Here is a 26,717-nt window from a genome sequence, read left to right as displayed (position 1 = left end):
TTGGATGAGTGTACTCAGCAGGGATTTTGAGAGATTTTGTTGATTTAAAATTCATCTCTTTCACCGAGTTTCACTGCCAAAAACAGTTTTAGTGGGGTATGTTTTTGTTTACAGTAGTGCAGCTGATACTTGTCAACTATCTCACAGTACATCTTAGCATAGGAAAGGATCAGAAAATGTATTTGAGGAGCAAATCCAAGCCCTCCTTTCTCACTTAACCTCTTTCAGTCACAGTATAGTCTACAACATACAGTGAGAGTTTGCATGCAGGCATTTAAGATCTCTGCTTCTGCGAAAAAAGCATAATGTATGAGTAGAGAAACTTGGCAAGAACAGGCAGCAGCTGAGTTTGTTGGGGTTCTTTTTAAGCTGTTGTTAAATGTAAAAGCAAGCAGTTCTCTTCTGGTTTCCACTGTGACCTTGGACTTAGACCATCATCAGAAACTCTGGGGTAGTGGTGTTTTCTCCTAACTGCTGAATTGCTTATGTGTAGCATTTCTGAGTGAGAAGCGAGCATTGGAGATGCTCTGAAGCTGAGCACAATGAAACTACAGCCAATAACCATATTCAAAACTGTGAAACAGAGGTGAAAATGTGGCCTCCATATTGTATATGTATTTGGCCGTCGGAAATGAGAAAGATTATGGGATTATTCAAAATGCATATGCACTGTACCTGTTTTTAGTGTATCTGATAACTTGGAGTTAAAGTACTAAATTGTAAATCCTTGTATTCTGTCTCAGGACTAACACTGGCTTGAGTCACATGGGCTGAGTGATATCAGTGCAATTGTTAGTTTAGCTTTGTCAGTGCTTTCCAATTTTTTGTTAATATAGTCACAGGCTTACTGGAAATTGTGACTTCTAGCTGGGCTGTCCCTTACAGCAGAATTCTCCTGTGATTCTGCTAAATAAACCTTCCAGTGGGAGCTACCTACCCAGTCTGTTTCTACCTGTGGCCTCACTGAGTCTTAGAGCTGTTTCCCAGAGGTGAACAAGGCTGAAATCTGGTTTCTTTTACATCCTTGTTGAGTAGTAATGATATGTGATCTGGTGTTGGCAAGTCCTGTAGCTGATTACTGGGGTGTAGTTCTGAACATAGTGAGCACAGGGTCTCTTGAGCAGCTAAAATATGTTCCTCATTAAAGCTCTTGATGAGCATTGTGCTTAAGTTGCATTTGTGAAAGTGAGCTGTCAGATGGTATTTGTTAATTTTTACAAAAGCTGTCTATTTTTCTTTCTTTGTGAGGTCACCTCAACATCCTCCTCATCAAATGGTGCCCCAAGCTGCAATAAGCAGTGGATTAATGTGGGAGGATTATGGCTTTATTGTGAGTCTGGGTGACTGCATGAATGTGAATTATAGTCATGGCTTTCAGTTCTTCAGGGGGATAAACAGTGGTACCAATAATCCTAAACTTGCTTTCTAACTCTTGTTTTACTCTACAGAAAAGAAAGTGGGGAAACAGTCAATTAATAAAAGCTAGCTCCATAAAAGTTAGTCATAAAATTTTTCTGTTTATTGAAAATGGTCTCCACATGGGGAGAGTGGGAGATGTGTAAATGATGCTGTCAGGAGCTGTATGGTGTCTTGCTGCAAAGAGCCTTGATTTCAGTCTTTTATCTAAATGACTGTATGAGATAGAAGAGGAATGTTAATTGTTTCTCAGGTTGATGTCTTTACATAAAAAAATGCCAACATGTGCAGGATTGCTTGAAATGTTCTTCCTAGTGCTGTTTGACCGAGCTGGTTGACAATCTACAGTCAAAAGGCCCGCTCAGCCCAGTTTCAAGTCTTAATTTTTTTCCACCATTTCTTCCTGTTACCTTGTTAACTCTTTTCTCCTAATTCCTTTTACCTTATCTCTTTTCTCCTAATCCCTCCTTCCTTGCATCCCTCATTCTCCAAATGCACTAGCATTGCTTTTCTATCAAGTGCCTGTTTTCTCTTTTGCTTTGAACAAGTCCTTTTTGTTTCACAAAACAATACTGACATACAGGACAAACTCCATTGCTGAAGGTGCTGTGAGTTGTAAACTGAAATCTGCTCTAAATTCAGGAGCTCTTAAGAATGGGGGAAGACTGTAATGAAACACCTGTTTGCTGACTTAGAAATTACAGGTGTTTTGAGTTCTTGTAATTCCTGACACTTTAAAGCAGGTGGTGCGGTAGTTCTGGAGCTTTTTCTGCCTGTCCCTCTTCTCTGTGCTTGGGATGTGCAGGTACAGAGGCTCACAGGTTGGATCACTAGCTCTGGATACTTCCTAGGATTTGTGAGCTGCCACTTGAAAGCAATACTGGAATAGAAGCCATGTGACCATAGCTTCAACAGGAGCTCTGATGGCTGCTGAGAGAGGTGTTGCTTTCTTACAAGTCTCAGATCAGGTCTTTTACTCTGTGGTTTTTATTTCTTTCTTTCCACGTAGGTTGTGTATCTTCGTGAGCAATGGCCCCCTTTTTACGGATATCTTTCAACTCATTTGAGCTGGGACCTGTGCAGAACCAAGGAGAACAACTACAGCCTTTCTGTGCTATCAAGATGAAGGAAGCTTTGGCTACAGGTGAGGTTACAAATGGGGATGCTTTCCTGAATAAGTTCTTGAGAAATACTGTAATCCTCCTTAATCTGTGAATGGCAGTGAGTCCTGCCCTTTCTGTCATGCCAGGTACTTCAATGTGAGCTTTTCTTTTGGAATTGGAGAAATAACAATGGCTGTTGTCTCTACCCCCACCTTAAAACAAGGCTTCTTTATTAGTACACAGGAGAGAGGTGTAGTAGGGGTGCCATGAAGAGGGAGCTGGACTGCAGCAGGTTTGAGAGAACTGTCCTCAAGCAGAGAGCAGCAAATGATCTTTATTGGCTTGGAGCATAGGTAATGATGAGAGGTGCAGTTTGTTATTGTTGTAGTAACTGAGGCACTTTGGCAGAATTGTTTGCTTGAAATGACTCGCACCTGAAGTCCTCTTAGCCCAGAAACACAGAATAAGCTGTGCTGGAAGGGACCCTCAACGATCACTGAGTCCAACTCCTGGCCCTGCATGGGACCATCCCCAAAACTCACACCCTGTGCCTGAGAGCACTGTTCAAATGTTCCTTGAGCTCTGTCAGCCTTGGGGATGTGCCCGACCACCCTCTGGGGGAAGAACCTTTTTCTAAAGGTTTTTTTCTAAAATATCCAACCTAAACCTGTCCTGACACAACTTTAAGTCATTCCTCAGGTCCTGTAACTGGGCCCCAGTGAGCAGAGATCAGTGCCTGCCCCTCCTGTTCCCCTCACAAGGAAGTTGTAACTGTAATGAGGTCTCCCCTCAGCCTTCTCCTCTCCAGCTGAACAGACCAAGTGACTCACCAGGCCCTCAGCCTTCAAAGACCTCATCTTTACAGAAACTGGTCCAAAGGTTTAAAGTATTTTGTGACATTTGGCTAGAATACACCACTGTAGCCAAACAGGATGAGAGGGAATTGCTGTATTGGGCTCGACTGCAGCTCTCTAATCCTGCATTATGGCTCTAGGGATTCACAAAACATCAAAGAATGCAGAAAAGGGTGAATTTTCTTCTTCCTCACGACGTGATTGGTCTTTTCCCTTATTGCTGAGGATAAAAGCTGCATTTAAACTTTAAATACAAGGCATGGTGCCTTTTCCAGAAAGTGTTGTCATCCAGCAAATGTACTAAGCTCCAAAGAAGCAGTTTCCTAGTCTGCTGGGAGAACCTCTGAAGAAATGGTGTTGAAGGTGTTGCATCTGCCAGAATATGTGGAGAAATGAAAGTAATCTAAATAAATGCACTGTTTTTTTCCCAGCCATTTGCTTTTGAAAAGTAGAATTGTTCCAACATTTCCTAGTCTTTGCTTCCATCTGTATTTGACGTACTAAAAAAAGGGGGAGGAGTGGGCACTATTTGGAGAGGTAGGTGATTGGTGTAATCAGGAAAATAATCTGATGCTCCTGTTGTCAGTTTAACAAGATGTGGAACAGCTTCTTCTTGGATTTGAATGCTGAAACATGATCAAGGAAAAGTTTATTGTATAGGAAGAGAAAATCCTGGTGTTTAATGATTAGGTGTTGAGCCAATTCGCAAACATGTGACGTGTTTTGAAGTCAGGAGTGTGAGCAGAGAAGCCAAGGAGGCCTGAGCACAGCAGAGGCAGGAACAGTGTTCTTGAAGGCTGTTCTTTGCTGACACTTAAGTGTTCATTTGCAGACAAGGATTATGATCCATGGCAAATCTTGATTACTGTGATTTTAATTACAAAAGCAGCATGGGCAGGCTGGAAGCTGTTGCCAGTAATTCAGACACCTTCTTTGTTTTATGTAGGGTAAAAATGTGTATAGTGACTAATCAAAGCAGATATTACTTGGGACGTGAGAATAGGGAGGGGAGAGTCCTGTGGACAGACTGAAATCATTCTTTCCTCCTCTAAGAATCTTGCAAAGAGTATTACCGACTCTTCTACAAACTGCTGCTGTTTCTGCAAACCCTAAATTACTGTCAAAGGTTCTGCAAATAAGCAGTTTCTCCTACTGCCAAGGATGCCTCCTGAACTGTGCCTTTTTGATGAAGGGGGTCTGCCTTTAGCAATCCAAAAAGCAGGCCAGTGTAAAAGCCTTGCTGTGCAGACAGCCTGCTTTTTATCCTCCTCCTTGCCTTTACTGTCTGTCCTAACAATCTCTAAATAAATGTGTGGATGTGGCACTTGGGGACATGGCTTAATGGTCGCCTTGGCAGTGCTGGGTTAATGGTTGGACTTGATCTTAAAGGTCTTTTTCAACCTAAACAATTCTGTGATTCTGTAACAATATTTTCAAAATTTTTTTCGTAGAACAGGGCTCTGGAATTACGTTTGTACGGTGAAGGGCTTGAATTTTCTATCTGCAGAGTTCCCCAAATTCAAGAGAAAAGCTGCTGATTGAGTAGAGGAAGGATGCTCAAGTTTGGTTTGCAATGGAGAGGTCCTCAGGTGGCCATTTCTGAGCATTTTGGAATGTCCTTTGGCAAGTGGCTCAGGGCTGTGTCTGAGCTGTAACTCCCAGTGCTGCCTTTGGCAGGCATTCCCTAACAAAGCAGTGCAAGGACACCATTCCCTGTGCTTGTTTGCAGAGCTCAGCACAGCTGAGTGGAATGCATCCAGCACACTCTTAATGAATGAACACTGACTTTGCCTTGAGTTTCCAGGAAGATTTTAAAATATTAAGTATCTAACAGACCACACCTTGGCTTCCTGGGGAAGGGTCCAACTATTTAATCTGCTTTACTACTGCCTTGATATCCTAACAGCAAATGGATCATTCAGAGCTGGAGAGGCACTTAGAAAGCACTTCTATTGCAAAAAAAATTATCTTGATAAATAGCAGAAATTGTGTAGATTGTAGAATATTGCATTCAGTTACCTGGGCACAAATGGAGAGTAATTGGCTTGGCAGCAAATGAGAGGAAAACTGGGAGGTGGCACTGTGTGCCAGAGTCACAGGGAAGAGCTGGCTGTGGTTTCTTAGGAGACACCGTCATTTTGGATGTATTGATGGGACTTAGAGACCCAGCTCTAGAAATATGCCAAAGCTGGTCACAGGATGTGCAGTCACTGGCTGTTTTCTGTGCCTGAGATATGACAGGAAGAAATCAGTTCAATGGGTAGTAAGACAGACTGAAGCTGTGTGTTAGAATCATAGAATACCAGGCTGGAAGGGACTTCAAGGATCATCCAGCCTTTCTTGGCAAAAAGGAAAAAAATCCATCTACTAAGTATAGTGAAGCACTGTAAAACTCCTAACAAAGGAGTGTGCTGAGATGCTCTGAAATGAAACCGAAGAAAAAAGAAGGAGAAAAAAAAAAAGACATTTTTTGAGGTAATTTTAGCTTTTTTTGTTATTCCTTAACTACACAAGGTCTGCATGTACTACAGATGACAGATAAGGCCCTGAAATACCCTTTAGAAAGTAGCAGTCATGGTAGAGTACAATGCCAAGAAGAGTGACTTATGAATACAAGTGAAATGTTGGGATAACTTGGAAGTCGATTAATGAAATGTGAAGCCTTTCATCTCTCAGGCACTGGCTTCAATTTAAACTGGGTCAGTGTAAGGTTTATCTTAATTTATCTTACAGCAGTAGGTATTCGCTATGATCATATGACACTTCATGGAGATTTATACCAGAATGGAGCCATGTCAAGTTCCTTGTCAAGTTGTGACTGACTAAACCAGCTTATGAATTCCACATCAGGGTTTGCCCCTCCTGCTCTCTGGCTCTGTGTTAACTCCTTCACTGCCTTTGCATGTTCATCAGGGTGGGCTTTGCCTTCCATGTTGTGAACACTTGAACTGAGTATTTAAACCTTGTTCCAACACGGTAAAAGAAGCAGTAAGTCTGCTTTTAGTTTCAGTACAAGCATTCCCTCTTTTATTTTGTTGAGTTTAATTACTAGATCTATATTCATTTTACAGTTTCTGTCCTTTTTTTTGTGGCTTTCAGAGAGAGGGAAAACTCTGGTTCAGAAGAAACCCACCATGTATCCCGAATGGAAATCGACTTTTGATGCCCACATTTATGAGGGCCGGGTGATCCAGATTGTGCTGATGAAAGCAGCAGAAGAGCCACTGTCTGAAGTGACTGTGGGTGTGTCACTGCTGGCAGAACGGTGCAAGAAAGGCAATGGCAAAGCAGAGTTCTGGGTAAGGAAAAAGATTAATTCCTCACTATTGCCAACCTAGTTTTGTTTCTTTCAAGCTGAATGAATGCCTTGTGCCTTGTAGATTTGCAGATTTTCCTAGGTCAGTAGAATCTCTCTAGTTTGTATTCACCTGTTACACTTGAGGTTTTTTTCACACCTTAACTTGATTTCTAAGACAAGAACAATTATTCAGAAGAGTAAAAGCTAATAGTGATCAGTTTTAGCCAGTTCAATGGTCTCAAATCCTCTGCTTATTATCCATAGAACAGGTACCACACTGACATCATCAGTGTTAAACTTTCTCCATACAACCTGTCATGATTTGGACAGAGCATCATGGCCATCAGAGAGACCACTCAACATAGCCTACAAGGTTATTTTTGTGTGTGGAGTGACAGCCTGGCATCAGTAGCTCTAACTGAGGTCTTGGCCTTCTGCAAACTTTGTTGGGCAAATGTTCTGAGTGCCAGACATTGCCTTAGAGATGAACTCATTCATTATCCCTGTAGGATGATGGGATTTGCTGGGTTATGTTCATGGGTGTATCTAATGTAACTGTGGTTTGGTTTTGTTTGGGGATTGGATTTTTCATCCCAAGTTGTATTTAGTGTAACCCAGGGGTACTTTGCTCTGTGCTGAAGTGAAGATTGAGTCACTCTTACATGGTTAAAAGTTTCTTATCTTTTATGAAGGCAGCAGTTTAAGAATTAGTGGCTACTTTTCTGAGCGCAGGAACTGACCTCAGCTGTTGGCTTAAAAAGCACTTTTTTTTTTTTTTGCTGGTCTGTAGAATTTGCCACAGAAACCATGTGTAATGGTTTTGAGGAGGAAAGGAAAACAAATTTTGATTATATGACTTTTTTTCACTGCCAGCAACAGCATTTGATATCACTATGGTTTGTATTCTAAATAAACATATAAAGGATTGTATAGACTTTTTCTTTTAGAGCTGGGTTCCTGTGCAGATTGAGTTTATGAACAGTAAAAACAGAAGCCAACAAACTTCTTTGCAGAAACGGGAAAGGGACGTGGACAAACAATGTGAACTCTGACTGTGCTGAACTCCTGGGGACACATCAAAGCAATGCAGCACACGAGTAAAAGCGAGAGAATAAAAGCCCCTGACTCAGCTGCAATAGTGAGATATGGAAGAGGATTGTAATCAAACAGTTATTGAATAGCCTACTTTGATACCCTAGAAAGAGCTGTTTAAATTCCTGAGAGATGCAGTCAATCACACACTTCACTGTTGCTATCTTTCTTTCCACAGCTTGACCTTCAACCTCAGGGGAAGGTGCTGATGGCTGTGCAGTATTTTTTGGAAGATGCAGGTAATGTCATCTGTTTATTTTCAGTCAGTTATGTGAAAAAAGGTTTTTGCAGAACACAGGATGTAGCATACAAAAAAAAATCACCTGGTATAGTGAGTTGAATGTTATTAATTAATTTTATTTGCTTTCTAAGTTTCTTTTATTTTTGTGGACTCATGGCTGGATTTGTTCATGTCTAAATGCTGTTGCATTTAGGCACTTTTGGATCTTTAATGTGTCTGCCCTCGTGTTTTGATGTGATAGAAAATATATTGTCTGTTCCTTTTTAGGGGCAAAGAAGTTGAATCTGTTGCTCTAGGTTATGTGGGAAACTTTTTTTGTAGATTGGTGAAGTGAGTCTGAGTTTCCTGGGATTCAGACATCCTATTCACTAATCACAGAAACTGATTGTAGGAATGAGTGAATGGTTTAGTGTTAAAATGCAAATCTGGTCAATGATCTGATGTACCAGTTCAAAAAGTGAGCAGCCTGTCTGTGTCAGAAATCTACCCAGGCTATTTGGAAATGAACTAGGAGGGAAGCTTCAAGTACAGTGATAAAACCAAGAATTTTGGCATGGATTTGTGTATCTGGGGAGTCCTTTCCTAAGGGAAATGCTGTACACTTTACAACTTGCTTAGCTTGTAGTTAAGGCTTTCCTATACTAGAAGTCAGGAAACCATTATTTCTTGGGAATAATATTGTAATTATAATATAACTGGTCTGCCAGATTAGCCTATCAGTCTTTTATAAGGTTTAATAGTATGTGTTTATAAATAACTGAAAAGAGTAAGCAGGAAGTTTTGAAGCATGGATGGGGTATTTTCCCCCACAGACATTTTATAGAGGGAGCACAGGTTCTGAGCTCTAGAACAAGTTCATTGTGAAGGTACCCTACATTTTTTTACTGAAGATGGAATGTGATGTGCATAGGTTACATTTCAGAGGTGATGTTTCATCTTTGTGATGGCAAAAAACACAGCCTATGTGCTTGTTATTTTGGTCCCTAGGAAAAGTTAACTCTTTAAAGCAAAATTTTAAAAAATACTGTCACTTTAAAGAGCCTGTAAGGGAGAGCTTTCCTCAGGTTTGCATTTAAACTGGTGTGAGCTATTATATTAGAAAATATTTATCTTGGTCTTTGTCGTAGTTTCCTGTGCCAGGCTGTTTCGTGGGGCAGTGGTATTATGATCATATCTATTTAATGAGCTATACAGAAATCCATTTCCCCTGGATACCCAGGAATTTCTCAAGCAAACCTGTATAAACCAAATTTCTGTATTTTCAGTTGTTTATTTAATGAGGCTGAAGCTGATTTCCTCCTCTCCACACAGACATATGGAAAAGTAGAGATGGCATAAGTGAAAACCTTCCATAATTTATTATTAGCTGTTAGTAGGAAGGTAATAAACTTGTGTGCTGAAAGTACTACATTAATTTTATTTAGTAATCAAAATAATTTAAAAATAGATGCTATGTTCTTGCAGTTCTTTTCACTGCCTTTATTAGGGATTGCAGATGGTGGTGGATGAAGCCTAAATACCAAACAGATCATTAAGTCATGCATTTATATTCTAACTGGCAGGTTAATATTCACATCTTAATGCACTTTTTTGACCTTCTACTTTGCAATGACTTCCTATTTACCTTCTGCTTTGTATGAAATTAGTCACAGATACATTTTTGGTAACTAAACCACAGAAGTGATGGAAATTGCCTTTCAAGACATTTATACATCTACATTTTGTGAAGGAAACTCACTCAATCTGATCTTTTCGTGTGAACGCTGCAAATATCAATCCATTTTAACAAACTACTCCTCCTCAAGGTTGTACACCTCCCTTCTGTCAGTGTGTGATACTGCTAAAGAGGCAAACACTGATTTTTGGCTCATCCTTGCAGTGCTGTAAATGTTCTCTCTAGGTAAATCAGCACTTAGCAGTGTGAGAGCAGAGAGGTTTGCTGGTGCATTGCAAGGATGTTTGTATTAACCTCCATTCCCCACACTGCTGAAACCCTCAGTTAATAGCTGAAAGCTCAGCGACTGTTCGCATTCCTTCCTATGCACTTGTCATTTTGTTTTCCCTCTGACCTGCCTTGCCCTGCAGAACTCTATGGTAGCTGTGTTTCTAAAATACCTAAAAAGGCCTGTTCTGAAACTGGTATTTCAGTCGTTCCCTGGTTTATTCAAAGGTACTGCTGCCATTTGTATCTTTGAGTTATAGGTGCTGCCTTTTGTTTGAAAATCTCCAAGCACTTCACAAAGTGACTAATTCTTTCTTTGGCTTGTTTTGCAAACTGAAGCTGCTGTTTTTTAAACCTTTCTTCTAAGTAGCAAACATTCTGCCACCTTTAGAGAAAACTGCTTTCTTCTGCTTCGATGGTGCAGAGCAGTATTGGGAAATAAGACTGTTATTGCTCCATTAACAGGTATATTCTTAGAGAGAAAAAAAATCACAGAATAAGCTGGTATTTAAGGTTTTTCCATGGTAGACTACACTGAGACTTTTCATTTGAATATTCTTGTTCCAGATTGAGGCCTGGCCAGTTGATTTAGGGCTACATATGAAAAGTCTTACCAAACTTAGAGGTTTTTTCTTTCTAGACCCTGTAAAATGGGGACTGCAGAGCCCTTAGAGCTGTCAAAGAACTTTTTTGTCTTCTGTCCTGTGATTTGAATATGAGCTTGTGCTGGAAATTCAAAAGCTTCTCTCTTGGTGTGTGAAATGTGAGAACAGGGTGTTAACCTCAATTTTCATTTTGAAATTGTTTTCCTTCTACCTCTCCTCTCATTGTAGTATTGAAACTAGGTTATAATTCTGTAAAGCAGCTTTAGTTTTAATAGGTGGGAGTTGCAATACGTGTAATGCTTTGCTTGATCTTTGTTTATTCAAATGTGGTTAATGATGACCTCAAGTAAGAAAAGGCAGAACCTCGCTCTCCTGAGTGTCTTGTGCAGTGTTAGCAGCTTTGGGAGTGTGCTAGTTGGTTTGAATTGTGAATTCTGAATTGCTGTTCTGCTGGTTACAGCTTCCTGCAGAAAGGGATAGTGAATTTTTTCCTTAAAATGCCATTAGAAGTACCAGAAGGTGAGTCATTTGCATGTCAACTTTTGATATCTCAACTGTCTGACTTCCAGGAGACGGACATGAACCAGAGACCTGCATATATTTTGAATATGTTGTTCTGTGTGTTGAAATGAGTGTTGGGGAAGCATAAGACATCAGCATGTGTCTGAGTTATCTGTGAAAAATAATAGGGTAAATCACAGATTTGCCATTTCAATCTGTCTATTGTGAGATTTGAAGAAAGTATCTCTATGGATGAGGGGTGTTGTGGAGGGATGGTCACATTTTCAATAAATAAATGTGATGAGGGCTGAAAAGCCAGAACTGGGCCTTACAGTTGTACATGGGGATGTTGGTATGATTTAATCATTGAACTGAGAAAATGCTGCGAATGTGGAGGTTATTCACCTCGCATCTGCTTTCATCTGCACCTAGAAGTGCAATTGCATGAATTTAATAAAAAATCTGCAGGCTTTATCTTCTGATTTTTCTCTAGGAAAGTCAGGCAGTTGCAGTTGTAGTGATTTCATAGACACCAGGTTGGTGTGGCTGTGGTTCCCAAGGTAGTTAACGTGTCGTGTGGAGCAGAGAAAATCTGATACTCAGTTCAGTAAAAGTTTGATTCAGATGCTGTTATCTTTAAAAGTTCTTTTTGAAAAAGAAAGAAAACCTATTTTCCAGTTTATTCCTGGTTTTATCACCACAAATGAGAATACCAGAGGTCTCTGCAGAAGCATTTAGCAAACACTGAGCTGTAAAACAAGAGCTCTGTACGCTGAGCACAGGCACTGCAGCTCTGGGTGGGTGGGAGCACTACAAAGGCTGGAGTGTGTTTGGTTTGGGGTTTTTTTAAATCCTGAATTAAAAAGCAGTGCTTGTTAAAGCTGATGTTTTGTTTTATACTTTTCTACAAGACCCTGGTGTCAGTAATGCCTAGCAAAGGTTAGGTCAGTACATACTGAAGTAGCTGCAGAGCAGCCCCTCTGTCAGAGCAGCAGTAGGTGCTGGCTCAGGAGCCAAGGCAGGACTTCATCCTTGATTTGTTCAAGCCCAGGCTGGACAGGGCTCTGAGCAACCTGGTCTAGTGGAAGTTATCCCTGCCTGTGGCAGGACATAGGAATTAAATGCTCTGACCCAAACCTGTGATCCTCTTTAGAGGGGTAGCACAAGGACCAGAATGATTTAACATAGCAAATTCATGTCACAGAACTGTAGGCTTTTGGGAAACTTTTATTTCTGTAAATGGTTTCTTGGGCTTTTTGGGTTTGGTTGGGTTGGTTTTTTTAACAGATGATCTTTAAAGCAATCTTCTCCAGGACCAGGTTAAAGAGCAGTTTGCCTCTGAGAGAGTCCGTGCTGGGAAAGTCTCCTTTGTAAGGAACAAGCTTTCCCTTTTAATGATTGCTCTGAGAGATTAATATTTTTCTTGACCTGGAGGTGCAGTTAACTTTCTAACAAAGCCAAGTGCAAGGCTGCAGAACAGCAGAAGGAGACAGACACTGAACAGAAATGTTAGTGGGGTTTGTAATTTATAATAAAAGTTTCAGGCAAATCTCAGCCTGAGCAACCAGCTCAGAAAATTCCTTTCCTGTCCCTGTCTGAAGTGAAGTCCTGGTTCCCAGTCTCTGACAGTAGCACTGTTATCTTTCCTCTGTTCACAAACAGCACCATGAAATGAGCAGGTTAAAATGAAAAATGAACTCTGAAGATGGTAAATATTTTTTCAATGCTTTCTTTTAAAAAAACTAGCAGGGTTATCCTGAGGTTGTTTTCTTTTGTCCTTGGACTTTTGAGGTTCAATTGAGACAATGTGACATCTCACCTTGAGGTTTATTACAGCTCAGCAGAGCTCTGGCAATATTATTTTAGTAAATGTTTTCCAGGCAATGGGTTGGGTGTTGTTAGTGGCTGTGGGGACTGTGAAATGTTCAGCAGGACGGGCACTGCAGCTGAGCAGTGAATACAGGGGTGTGTTTAGAGCAGTCTGGAGAGCTGCACTGTCCATTCACAGCCCTGCTTAATGGTTTCTTCATGAAAGGACAGCACAGAGGAGTTCTGGGGGCTTGTGTCAGATCAGCTGCAAGTTTTGAGAAGGGACCTTGAAATACATGAATATGTCAGTGACAAATATTAACCACAGCTCTCACTAGAGGAAATGGATTATGTTTAATGGTGTGTGCTGGCTCCAAAATGATTAATGTCAAGTCCAGGCTGCAGAGGTCACCTGGATCCTAGTTGCTGATTCAGCTGTTTTGTACATGCTCTTTCTGACCATGTGCTGGTTCATGACAGGCATTTCATTTATGGGAATCCTGGCTTGCTTGGAGGGGGAAGCAAAGTTTTTCCCTTTGTGTTTCTCCCTCCCCCCCCCATCTCCACCCTGCATCCATACAGTTGTGAAAGTTACTTCCCTGCAATTGTTGATTTCCCTGCATCTTTGAAATTAAGCCTTTATTCTCCAGTTGACTCCAGGGTTGGCTGAGCTGCTTTAAATTTTTCTGGAGCAGTACACATTAACAGCAATTTACACATTAAATATAACTTGTTAGACGTGCCCATAGTAAATTGAAATTACACTGTAATTTCAGAGCTACCTCAGCTCCAGATGAACTTGAGTCACAGCTGCTCTCCAAACCCCTCTGCTGCTTCTGAACCAGACAAAAATGTTTTCAGCTATACTTTGTTATATCGGTTGGTTTTCGCAAAGGCACAGGGCAGCTGGTGTTGTAAAGACTCTGTGTTCTCACATGCAGATTTTGAGGTTTTGCTGTGCTCAAGCATTCTTCCCCATTAAAGTATACTTAAGGAAAATGTGCAAAGAAAAAAAAGAAGAAAAAACCCCAAACAATTTGTTTATATAATTACCCTCTCAAAGAACTAAATGCCAGTCTCACACATTTCTCTTAAGTTTGATATCAGGGCTTCAGACAGGGAGGAAACACCAGTGTTTACCATATCTTGATCAAGTTTTGTCAGAGACTTCTGCACGCAGTATCAGCAATACTAAATTGCTCCAAGTATTTCAGCATGAGGTGTCCTCTTCACCCGTTTGTTCCTCACTAAACACTTGGCTTGCCGTTGTTACAGACTTTAGAAAGGTTTTTGTTTGTTAATTTGCTGCATCTCAGGTGATCTCCTCAGAATACTGCCATAAAGCAAAGGGCCTTTTTCTGCTTTGTTGCTGTTACTGATTAAATCTCCTTTACAAAGACATCCTCTTGGTGCAGCAAACAATATGAAGTATTGCTGCCTCTCAACCACTTTGTTTCCCTTGCACCACACAAGTGTTGTTTCTCTGCAGCGTTTGGGGAGCAGTGGGTGAGGTCTGTGTATTTGCTGAGGAGGATTAAACAAAGAGATAGCGCTGTTTGCAGACTGCCACAAGCTGAAGTGCAGCAGCTGATGAGTTTGTGTTGGGGGAACTCAGTAGCCTGTTTGAACAACGAAAACGAATGCTGTTCCTGGAGGGGCAGAGGTAACTCCGGGGCTGTCAGAGTGCACACTGGGAGGTCCTTTCAGGGGCTGTCAGGATGGGTTTTTCTCTGAACCAGCTGGCCAGTTCCTCAGAAAAGAACATTAATACCTAGTGGCAGAACCGGGGACCTTTTTTGAACTTTCTTTTCTCAGTAATATGCTTAATCTTTCCTTAACCTCTGAGCTGATGATGTCGTTTCTTTTCTAAGAGTACATGCTGCTGCAGTGTGACTGCTGGAGGCTGTGACAGATAAATTCGTTTAGGACACTCAGAATGTTCACGTGACAGATTGTATTCCAGGTTCAGCAGTCTGCTGGAATAGCAGTGGTGGCAGCCAGCTAAAAAAAATGACAAGAACCAGGTGCATCTAGCAGACAGAAAACCAGAGTTCCTGGGTAACTTCGTAGTAAGCTCAGGCATTGCAGCGAGTGTGACTTGGCAAAGGAAACAAATCTGCTCCTGTCAGTGCTACAATCAAGGCTCCCACTGATAATGGTAAAAGGCAGCAATGCAACAGAGCAAATTTTTAAAAACTGTTATACTGACAATGGGAAAAATGCTCTTCTGACTTTCTCCTTACTCCACTGCTGTGGAAATTCCCAGCCTGCAACCAGCAAGCTCCTGTTGAAGCTTTGCAGCACTTTGGACATGTGAACCATGTCCACATTTCTTCCAGGCTGGGACCCCCACAAGCTGCTGGCCAAAGCTGATGGAGTTAGTGGCTGATCAGCTCCTCATTGCTGGCTCAAGCCTTTATCTTTCCCTGCTGGATGGGATTGTGCCTCAACAGCCCCTTTCAGTTGACAAGAAATGTGTTCTAGGGTTAAATCACCACTTACCCCGTCTCTTGATACACCTGCATTGGGTTACCTCTGCTACAAACCCCTATGACTTTAAAAATGTCTAATTAAGACTAAATAGTCTGAATTTGTATCTCAGTCTTGCAGCCACAAATACTCACTTTTGTAAAAGAAACTCAGAAGCTTCTTTGGAAATGAGTGAAAATAACCATAACTTCTAATGAGGACCTGTATGAGCCACTTGGACTTGGAACCTGAGAATTTGTTTGTTGCTTTAATTCTTGCCTTAATGCTACGTGTAGTTTCTATGTGATTCAGTATTAGATGCTACAGTAGATGGGAGCAGGTAGCATTATTATAATACTGAATAATCTGACTCCATGGGGGCTAGAACGGGAGAGGAATGAGACTGAGACTTGCAGACAGATAAGACATGGGCGTTAGGAGACAGCAAAATGGAAATGTCTAATTGAAAATCTCATTTGTCCTTGCTGCTTAATGATTCTGGAGGCTGGAAGAAAGCCACCTTCCAGTAGGATGGTCCTGTGGTCACCCAGAAGGTCCTGCAGCAATTCATGTGAATTTCTGCTGTAGTCCTGGTTCAGGAGGGCAGGCAGAGCAGCAGCATGGGAAGCTTTGCTGACTCTCCTGCTTCCAATAAAATGTTTCTTTATCTTAAACATAAATCACATATCGTAAATCGTGTATTTATTTTTTTTCAAGAAAAAAGTGGTTGTCACTTCTCTAGCAAAACTGTGCTCCATCCCTGCTTTTTGCTCTCAGTTCATCAGCTGAAGGCTTTTTCTGTGTGGGCAGGAGCGGGAAGCACTTGCACAGGACACCTTGGGAAGCAGTGTGTGCTCCTGTAGCACCCCTGCTGGACTGAAAGTCTGCTGAGTGCAGGTGTAAGATGAACAGAAACATGAGTCTGAAACAGAAAAACAAGATGAACATTTGGGAGAAGTGATTATTAACCTTTGTAATACCTGGAAGTATTAAAAGTGTGTTTTCTTGTCTCCCCCTCAGACTGCAGACAGTCGATGAAGGAAGAGGAGGGGACAGTAACTATCAACAGAAGAGGGGCTATCAAGCAAGCCAAAATCCACTACATCAAAAACCATGAATTTATTGCCACCTTCTTTGGACAACCTACATTTTGCTCTGTCTGCAGAGACTTTGTGTGGTAAGAAGGAAAATCTAAGCTTCCCCACTTTCAAGGGCCAAATAACTGCAAAATTTGCTTCGGGTATACTCAGACAAAATGTGACAAATAAATTTGTGCGGGTTGAGGAATTGAGGTTATATACTCATTAAATGCATTTTTATACCTAAGAACTATAGTTGTCTTTCACATTGGAAAATAAAAAAATAGATGAAAAATGAAAATGAAAAATAGAGCTTGAACATTTTTGCCGCTGAAGTAATAGACAGAAATTCCATCAGCCTCAAGTGATATCTGGCCTGTGATCATCAGCAGCTCTGTCACAGGAGAATGAGATGGGTGGGTCTGAGACTAAAGACCCACAGAGAGCCAGAAGTTGGATCCCTTTGGTAGTAAGGCTGTTTTTGTCCGAAGTCAGGCTGGGAGGATTTCCCATGTGATTGAAACATTGTCATTTCTGGGTTTTTCTCCTAATTTGCTCATCTATCAAAACACAAGACCTTATCTTCTAAATCCTGCTTTCCTAAGACAGAGGATTCTGATTAGCAGAATTTTGACCAGCTTTTAGTAATTGGTTGGTTGACATGGTAAAAATAAAATAAACACCAGCTACCTTTTATTCCAGAAAATTTATTGATTTCCTTTTTTATAATTTGTTTTTCAGGGGACTCAACAAGCAGGGATACAAATGTAGACGTAAGTTGATTTTTCTGTTTTGTTCTCCTTTTTTCTTATGCTGCTTTCCACATGAATCTGGAGATCTAATAGTTACTCTTGAAAAAAAATCTGTAAATTTGCATGGCACAATGCATCATCACTATGGTTAGCAGTAGATGTTAAATATCACTTTTGCACAATAACCAAAGGAATCTGATTGATTCCTACCTGAGGTTTTAGTATCAAGATTTAGACTTGGCTCTTCTTCTCAGAAGTCTGTAATGCTATTGAAAAGTTGCACTCATTTATGACATCAGTTTTTTGTGAAACATTTTCTAAAATGAATTACAACTATTGAGGGTTTTTACAGCTGAATTGAAAATCACTTTTGACTTAGCATAGATCTGTGCATTATTCCAAGCAGGGAGGAGCTATCAAAGGGTAAAGCTCAAAAGTGTAATACTGTCCTGTTGGCAAATGCTGGGGGCATTGCTTAATGGAAGCTGATTTAGTTTAGAAATAAAGTTTATGGTAGAAGAAAAGGGATGGGGGAATCAGCTTTAAAAAGACTATTATCTTGATAGAAAGTAAGCTTTTGGTGGATATAGTATAATGCAAAAGGAGTATGATTTTCACATTCTGCTGTTAAATGCAAACATCTCATCCCATGTGTTTATTATCTGAAGGAATCCTTTTTTTTCTTGTGCATGTCTTGAAGAATGCAATGCTGCTATTCATAAGAAATGCATTGATAAAATCATTGGGAGGTGTACTGGTACTGCAGCCAACAGCAGGGACACAATGGTAAGAGCTGGAACAATATATTTAGAGTGTAATTATGTAATTAAACATTGCTGAACTAACAAAACCTTGTACAGAAGCTGCCAACTCCATTTGGGAGATGCTTGGCTGTACAACCCAAGGTTCTGTCTTTGCTTTGTGCGAACTGTAACAAGCAGTGGGCAAAGCTCTGTGAGGGGTGGGTGGTGTGTGATGGGCAGATCCATTTCCTGCTGGATGAGGGAGCTGAAATGAAATTGTTGTGGCTGTGCTCAGTTCCAGAAGGAGCGGTTCAACATCGACATGCCCCACCGCTTCAGAGTCTACAACTACATGAGCCCCACCTTCTGTGACCACTGTGGCAGCCTGCTCTGGGGGCTGGTCAGGCAAGGGCTCAAGTGTGAAGGTGAGGAGGAGGAGGGCTCTGGCAGCTCTCTGTGCTTTTCCAGTGTTCCCCCCACTGGAGACTGCGGTTGCTGCACACTGTGTCTGGTGTAGGGTGGGATTCATCAGTCCATATGGGCTGAAAAAGCTTTTGTACTAAAGAGAGACAGAGGCACTGGGCTTGTGGGACAGCTCAGCCAAGGTGAGCTGCTAAAGGAGTCAGGAGACACCCCAGAGGTGTAATCTTGAGTATTATTGAAATTACTACTTTGGGAATAGCTGAAATTTGGAGACTGACTCAACGTAGCACCTAAAAGTGTGTTCAAAGCATTTACTGTAAACATTGCTTTTATAATTCTCCCACAAAAAGGCAAGATGATTCTTTATTGTCAGTGATTTGGAGAATAAAGTAATGATGAGTGGAGATTTTTTCCTTGTGAAACATTTTTCAGCCTTCATTGTGTTAAAGGATAAAGACTGTAATTTTGGTAGCAATGACAGGTCCATGTCCAGTCAGTCTTAAAAAAGGTTTCTGACTGCACAGAAAACAGCAGTTTGTTGTAATGTCAGTTATTTTCCTGATGCTTGTATAACAATCCGTACATTTCTTTTAGAATGTGGGATGAATGTCCATCATAAATGCCAGAAGAAGGTGGCAAACTTATGTGGAATAAACCAGAAGTTGCTAGCTGAAGCTTTAAATCAAGTTAGCCAGGTAAGCTTTATTGCCATTTGTCAGGTAATTATTTGTTTTCAGAGCACTTTGGGGTTTTCACTTCATCTTCTCTGCATCACTTTTATGGGGAACTGTGTTTGGAAAAGAGGAAAGGCAAACAGCTTTTTCTTTTTTAATTTGACACTTACAGAGACTGACAAAGATATCAGTAGCCTGAAACTGAAATAGGGGAAGGGGTGTATCACTCAAAATTTTTAAAAGGGTGTGTGGTTTCCTGAAATCCAGTTTTGTTCTTCTGTGGTGCCAAGATTATTCTGTCCCTTTCTGTTTAATGGATTAATCAGTGGCATAATAATGCTGAAATCTGTTTTTACATGCTTCAACTTTAAAATTCCACTTGAATGATAAAATTAAGTGAATAAGGAGAAATATACCACATTTTCTCAATTTTTATTCTTCTGATACAAATATATACACACACACAGAAAACCCCTCTGGAATTAATCCTGGCCCCATAGCTTGCCTTGTTCATCTCCTGCTCCAGCATGATTCTTTTGTGGTCAGCTTCTGCAAATAAAGATTCAGACACAAGCTCTGAAATAAAACAGGAAAATATCTCACAAAAGCCAACAGTGCTTCCTCTGAGATGTGTATTCCTAAGCTTTCACAGGATATTTACTTTGAAAACAGTGAGAGCTGTTGCACCAGCTCTTTCATGACACTGGAGCTCAATCTTTTCATTACTGAAATTTGATCTCAGGGATCTTCCATATGTAAAAGAGGTTTCCCTGTGCTAAAGACAGATGTCACATCAAGATATGACTTCAGCATGTCCAGGATAACAGTGATTCCCATCTCCTCTTTCACATGAACACACATGCAAGGGGACATTTTCCCACAGGTCAACTTCTTCCCACTGTGGATTCAAACCATTATCCCTTTAATAATTTTGCAGTGAACAATACAACATAGACTGTTCAGGAATTTGTGATTTATTTTCTTGCAGTGAAGGAAGTAAAGCAAATGGCTGATGTGAAGCTGTGAAGAAGGTGACTAAATAGTCTATGAACCAGACTTCTTGAGAAAAGATATTTACTGGGAGTTAATAATTAAAAGTTTATGCTACCATCATGTTAAATGTAAAGCTATTACTCTATTTCTAAAGTAACAGTGCTAATATAATTTCAAATGTTCCCCCTCTCCTCAGAAATCTACACGAAGGTCTGATTCTGGATCTGTAGAAAGTGTTGGTATTTATCAGGATTTTGATAAGAAACATAAAGCTCCAGGAGGAGACACAACAGGTGAGAAAACAAACAATGTTTCAATACAGCCACTTACCTACCAAACAATTTAAGTCGTTGTTCATTCTTGCCTTGTGTTAGACAGGATTTTTTAGTAAGTGCTGTTTAAAAAAGCAGCATGTATTTCATTTTACCATCTCCTGGCCACACAAAAAGCTTACACAGGAGTTGCCCTTTATGCTTAGGTTCACCAGTAATTCCAGCAGCAGATGCATTGAAATATACTATGTTAGTACCTAATTCCTACCCAGGGCTCTGAGTCCTGCAGTGTTCCTGCATGCACTGAACTTTCCCCTCCCTGTTTTGCTCAGCAGATAACAGTGAGTATGATAAGCTCTGGGAGGGCCGCACAGCTGAGACAGTGTCAAGAATTGCAAGGAGAAAATTCAACATAGACAGCTTTGTCTTCCACAAAGTGCTGGGGAAAGGAAGTTTTGGAAAGGTATGTGACACACTGAGAGCTTAAGGTGTCTGCCTCGCTTGGTCTCTGCAATGTGATGGGCTATTTCCTTTAATCAGAAAGGTCTCACAGTTTCTTAGGTCAGTAATCATCTGACAGAATTGTATATAGACATCTTTGTCAAAGACACTAGAATTTCATCAGCTGGATCTTGTCTAAACCCAAAGGTGATGCATCATGCACAGCAGTTTGTCAGTGTTTGGTATCGAGGCAGAGGAACTGCCCTTTAATGCACACAGTACAGATATGGATCTTTTAGTTCTGTTCCCTCCAAACAGAAACAGCCTCACAAGGCCCCAGTGCAATGGCAGGGGATGTCTGAGAGAGCAGTGTGACCTCCACAGGCTCTGTCCACTGCTGTCTCTGGAGCTACAGCTCTAGTGACAGAACAGGCTTTACATGGCTGCTGTTTATACGCTCACAAGACATTGACAGAAAAACTGCTGAGCCTGTGCTGTGTGGTCCTTGAGCCCCATCTCCTCATCTCAGTGTCCAGCAGCTTCACCTTCCCAAATCTCCCTCATCTTTCCCATTTAGATGTGGTTTTTTGAATTGTCGGTGCACCTGCTGTGAATACTTTTGGCTTTCCTGCACTGATACATCAGCACCAGTCTTTCCTACGTGTGCTGTACTCTCACCTTTTATTTTTTGGAGGTTCTGCTTGCCGAGCTGAAAGGGAAGAACGAATTCTTTGCTATCAAAGCTCTGAAAAAGGATGTGGTGCTAATTGATGATGATGTGGAATGTACCATGGTGGAAAAGAGGGTCCTCGCTCTTGCCTGGGAAAATCCATTTCTCACACATCTTTACTGCACCTTTCAGACAAAGGTAAGAAAAAGTCAAGTGGTGACAGCAACACAACAGACTGAGCCTTTTAATGGATGCTGATACCAGCAGTCAAATGACAGTAATTTAGTGATGCAAGAATTAAATGTCCTTTTCCTGTGCTCTGTGCAATAATTCATGGGCCTTGTGGAAAGTAAATACGAGTATGACCAAACATACCTTGATAAGGACAGAATAAAGTCAGAAAAACATCTATGCAGCCTGGAATAAGAAGGAGTTGGATTTAAGTCCTTGATCTGAGCTTTACCCTCGGTGAGGGGGGAAAAAGGATGACTGTCACAGGTAGAAATCAGTAAGTCTTATTTAAGTGTGTATTAAGTCTAGAAACCCACAGAATACAAGATCAGATATTTATATTTACAAGACCAGGCCACTCAACTCTGTAGGAGCCTCATAGGGGTACATGCAACAGAGATATCCTTCAGGAGAAGAGGGGAGTGGCTGCTTGGTCCCCTGGAGGCACATTGCTACTTCATTTATGGCTGGAATAGCATCAGTAATTGTTCCATTCCCTGGTTGTTTGCTAAAGGATCATTTGTTCTTCGTTATGGAGTTCCTGAACGGGGGAGATCTGATGTTCCACATACAAGACAAGGGGCGTTTCGATCTCTACAGAGCAACGTGAGTCCTCCACCCTTCATTCCCCACCTCCAGGAATGATTTTGGTCTCTGGGTTCATGGCTTCTAGTTCTGTGCCCCTCCTTATCTGCAGTCAAGTTTCAGTGGCTGATAATTGAAAGGATGTTTCTAGGCACTGGTTGAATACAATGAAGAAGTTCACCTAATGATGTGTGGAGTTGGGCTTTCCTAATTTACATAGCAGAGTGATGTTTTACTTGATGGGATGCTTGTACCTAGAGGTGCAAAATAAACTGCAACACGAGCCAGCACTGAAAAGCAAAAGGTACAGCTTCAGTGTACTTTAGGACAGTATTTTGATGGAAAAAATTGGAAAACAGCATGGAGGGGAAAAATTCAACACTTATTTACTACTATTGCTAAATTGACATGATAGTACAAAAAAAACATGCATTCCATGAGATGCTAATTCCATGGGTAAGCACTTTGTTTAGCAAGGGCACTTGTGTCAGTTATCTCTGACTTAAGTGTTTAGCTCCAGTGATCTTTAAAAGATGCAAAAATACTGTATTATTGTTACTTTAGCTATCATTTTTAGCTTGAGGTCAGTTTTCTCTTCTCCTACCCAAATCCACAGCAGTTTTAATGGCATCATTGAAGGGGTGGCATGTAAACCTTAAAAAGTAACAGTGCAGGGTACTGGACCTATCTGTAAACCCCAGGAAAATGGCTTCTGTTAGTGGCACTGCACTAAGGAATGCTGACTGGATGGGACCAGAACAAGAAGTCTGGCACCAATAGCAGCCAGTTGTATAGGTCAGCTCCCTTCCCACTCTGTCCGGCAAAAATCTGGATAAAGGCCCTCCAGCTTACCTGCATCCCAGCAAGCATCTGTGCATCTGGCATCCTCTCCTGTTACATTCTGTGCCTATTTGTTTTGGACCAACATTCATCTGCTATACAGAAGTGGAATAGTTTTGTGTTTTTCCAATTAAAGAAAAAAAAATCAATACCTTTTGGGGAAGAGGGAAGCATTCTTTTAGATTTTCCTTCATGTCCCCTAGATTAACACCTCTTTTTTTGAGGAGAGTGCCCCTGAAGTGATGCCACTTTTCCATCTGTCTGTTGTGACCAGGCAGGTGCAGAGGGAGAGACAGGTGAGGCCCAGTTCTAACCTTGCCATTGGTGCCCAGTCACTCCTGCAGAAATCCTTGAGGGCTGAGCTCCCAGTAGCTTTTAAAAGGCATGTGCATATCACTAAGACCACGCAAAGACTGTTATTAAAGAGGAGGAAAGGGATGGTGTTCCCTGAGGGAAGTGGATGCAACCTTACAGCAATTGCTGCGTGTCCCCTCTGCTGTTTGGTGTTGGACACTGCCGATGTGTGGTGAAGGGATTGACTTGCAGGTTACAGCATCTGGCTGCCTAAACATGGGTATGGTGGGATTTAAAGATGTGTACAGTGCTTCTCACTCCATGAAAAGATGCCCGCAGCATTATTTTGGTTACCTGCATTGACTGCATTGTAACTGAGTGAAGATTAAAAGATGCTTTGGTCTTTTCAGGTTTTACGGAGCTGAAATTTTATGTGGGCTCCAGTTTCTTCACAGCAAAGGCATTATTTATAGGTGAGTACCAGGCAGCTCCAGGCTGGGACCTGGGAACTGTCTTAGCACTTCATGCATCTTTGAATTCCTGATTGATGTAACAAGCACAAGCTGTCTGTCAGAGATCTGCTGTAGTTCCAAGGCCATTAACATGCCTGAGATGAATCTCTATTTATGTGTTTTTTTCCTTGGCAACTGGAATGATGGAATGGTATTTGTGTTACACAAAACCAGTTTTGTTTCAGTTATTTTCAAATGCTGCCTTCAAATCATGAGCCTGTTTAGTCTGGAGGTGAGGCAGAGGGTCCTTGAGGATATCAGTTCCCACTGGTCCTGAGCAAACCACCGAGGTGAAAGGTGCCTGCTTTTGCCTTCTGGTCAAAGCACAATATTGATGTTTCTGCTTGAAGCATCAAGGGCCAGACCCTGATCCACTGCTGGTACTGGGAACTTCAGTTACCCAGGAGAAAAGACTGCCCTGTTCTTAGGTGAAAGGCTCTGCTCTATTTCAGTCCTTCTTGGTAAGCAGAGGGCTGTTCAGTTTCTCTGCAGCCTGCCCTCCTTGGTAGGTGCATCTGCAGCCAGATGGACAAAAAATGCATCACGGTCAAAGCAAGGGAATGTAGCTTTTGGAAACTGCTGGGGGAAAAAAGCTCTTACTTGGTTAAGTAGTGTTGTTCTGAGAAAAGACATCAATAGGACACTTCACAGGCCATGCCACAACACATGAACTTGTGCTGTAACCAGGACCAAGTCCCAGGTACTGTTAAGAGTTGGGCAGGTTTCGAACTATCAAATTCCTGCCAAAGGCTCTCAAAATCCAACACAATCCTTCTTTTGAGCCCTGGAGCTGGTGCAGCACTGCTGTTTCAGCTTCTGGGGCATTAACTCACGCTGCCTTCCAGCAGCAACGAGATCTGGCTGTGCTTTTGGATCTGTGGAGGATTATAAGGTCACATTCTATATATGCACCTCAGCCTCTTATTTTCTCTGACAAGAGAATTCTTTCCTTGTCCTTCATGCCTTCAAAGCACAAAGGTACCATTTTGGATGGATCATGGTGATGGATGATTATTTTCTTGAAAAGCCTCTGTGTGTGCAGCTGGGGAGGTGTTCATCAGTGAAGGAACTTGTGTGCGTCTGATTACAAAAATGACTCACTTAAAACACAACATTTTTTAAATACCTTTTGCAGAGACCTAAAACTGGACAATGTGATGCTTGATAAAGAAGGCCACATCAAAATAGCTGATTTTGGAATGTGCAAAGAAAACGTTGTTGGTGACAACAAGGCGAGCACTTTCTGTGGGACCCCTGACTACATCGCTCCTGAGGTCAGTATGGCACAGACAGTGCTGGCATGGATTTAGTGCCCTGCTGTGATTAATCACCTCTTTGTAAATTAATAGTTCCAAAATGTCCAAGTCTAATTAGAAGTAAAAATCAGGAAAAAATTGTATCTGCATTCTTTATAGAAGGTACTTGAGATTTTTAAATATTCTGTAGCTTGAAGTTTAAAAAATGTGGGTCTGGAAAGTTAAAATGCTCAATTTTTTAAGAGCTGGGGGTTAGTTGTAGTCAGCACACCCATGGTTAATTAATCTATGGTATGTGCACTGCAGATGGAGAAGAGACTTGTGCCTATGCAAACAACCAGAATTAAAAACAAAAGGAGCTTCTAAAGGGAATCTCACAGAGTTAAATTCTGCATGTTACAGTTATTTTTTTAAAAAATCTCATTTGCAAAGCAGCTCAGCTATGGTATTTAGCTTTTAAAGCCTTCCATAGGAATCTACTTTGCGTCACTACTTGCTTCTCCCTTCATCTTGTAAAGAAGTAGAGAGGATGTTTTCTAAGTCTATGGTTACTGAAAGTTAAGGGAGAAAATGCCTGAATGAGAGCAAAGACCTGTTCATGGAGCTGGCCACACTCCCACAAACAGCAGCCTAGGGTAAAACCACAGCTGTGCATCAGTGCCCACAATTTCCTAGATGGATTTTTATTTTTCCCCTAAATGCTCTAGTTATTAAAGATTCTCTCTTGAAATACCTCTCCTGGTTTTTGGGATGTATTGCTGCTTCCTACCACTTACTTGTGTTCCCTCCTGTGTGGCCCAAGATCCTGCAGGGTTTGCGGTACACGTTCTCTGTGGACTGGTGGTCCTTTGGGGTCCTGCTGTATGAGATGCTGATTGGCCAGTCCCCCTTCCATGGGGATGATGAAGATGAACTGTTTGAGTCAATCCGAGTGGACACCCCTCACTACCCACGCTGGATTACCAAGGAGTCGAAGGATATATTAGAAAAGGTAGGACTGGTGATCAGCCTGGGCTCCTGGTGCTGTCTCTGTCCAGGGAGAGATAAACCTCCCAGTAAAGGAACTGTTTATCAGCAAATTGCTCTTACAAAGGGAAAGCCAGGTGAGATTAATTCCTGATGCTGTGTTTGCTGTCAGCACCCTTACTTGTTTTAGCACCATACCTGTAATTCTTCCACTGCCGTGTACCTTTGGAGCAGCTCTAACACTTCACTGGGTGTCTTCTCTTGCAGCTCTTTGAAAGGGATCCAGCAAAACGACTTGGGGTCACTGGGAATATCAGAGACCATCCTTTCTTCAAAACAATCAACTGGACAGCGCTGGAGAAGAGGGAGGTGGACCCTCCCTTCAGGCCAAAAGTGGTACGTGGGTTGTTCTTTGTTCTTCATAAACAGCAGTGAATTCTGTACCTGCACAAGGTATCCTACTGCCATTTTCTCTTCCCATTTTACAAATAAGGAAGGTGTATAGCTGTAGGCCCATTGTTCTTGGATGGTTCAGTTACACACAGGTGCACTGTACTCCTGTGACTGCCCTGAGATCTTCCTGTTAAGACTGTCCTCCTATTGCTCTCAAGGAGCTTCTTTACGAAAAAAACGTTCAGCAAAACCAAGAGACAGCT

The 26,717-nt window shown here is 41.4% G+C and overlaps 1 protein-coding gene across 2 annotated transcripts in view; it reads left to right on the top strand.

Annotated features, from left to right (window-relative positions):
* The window catches only part of PRKCD (protein kinase C delta), a 60,652-nt gene that overhangs the window by 32,400 nt on the left and 1,535 nt on the right, over nucleotides 1-26,717 (top strand). Inside the window, exons 2-17 of one of the 2 annotated variants that reach the window (XM_039558718.1) lie at nucleotides 2,426-2,560; nucleotides 6,473-6,672; nucleotides 7,942-8,002; nucleotides 16,351-16,507; nucleotides 17,151-17,182; nucleotides 17,862-17,947; nucleotides 18,200-18,329; nucleotides 18,922-19,022; nucleotides 20,191-20,287; nucleotides 20,602-20,729; nucleotides 21,402-21,575; nucleotides 22,123-22,214; nucleotides 23,738-23,800; nucleotides 24,975-25,113; nucleotides 25,898-26,086; nucleotides 26,329-26,457. In XM_039558718.1, coding sequence (XP_039414652.1) covers nucleotides 2,446-2,560; nucleotides 6,473-6,672; nucleotides 7,942-8,002; nucleotides 16,351-16,507; nucleotides 17,151-17,182; nucleotides 17,862-17,947; nucleotides 18,200-18,329; nucleotides 18,922-19,022; nucleotides 20,191-20,287; nucleotides 20,602-20,729; nucleotides 21,402-21,575; nucleotides 22,123-22,214; nucleotides 23,738-23,800; nucleotides 24,975-25,113; nucleotides 25,898-26,086; nucleotides 26,329-26,457 — 1,893 coding nt within the window. In that variant the 5' untranslated portion in view covers nucleotides 2,426-2,445. Of the gene's footprint in view, nucleotides 1-2,425; nucleotides 2,561-6,472; nucleotides 6,673-7,941; nucleotides 8,003-16,350; nucleotides 16,508-17,150; nucleotides 17,183-17,861; nucleotides 17,948-18,199; nucleotides 18,330-18,921; nucleotides 19,023-20,190; nucleotides 20,288-20,598; nucleotides 20,730-21,401; nucleotides 21,576-22,122; nucleotides 22,215-23,737; nucleotides 23,801-24,974; nucleotides 25,114-25,897; nucleotides 26,087-26,328; nucleotides 26,458-26,717 lie in introns of both variants that reach the window. The other variant, XM_039558717.1, reaches the window with a different exon arrangement.

The sequence above is a fragment of the Corvus cornix genome, chromosome 12 (assembly GCF_000738735.6).
Source record: "Corvus cornix cornix isolate S_Up_H32 chromosome 12, ASM73873v5, whole genome shotgun sequence".
NCBI classification, from domain to species: domain Eukaryota; kingdom Metazoa; phylum Chordata; class Aves; order Passeriformes; family Corvidae; genus Corvus; species Corvus cornix.
Note: the sequence above shows the minus strand (reverse complement) of the source record. Positions and strands in the feature narration are given on the sequence as shown.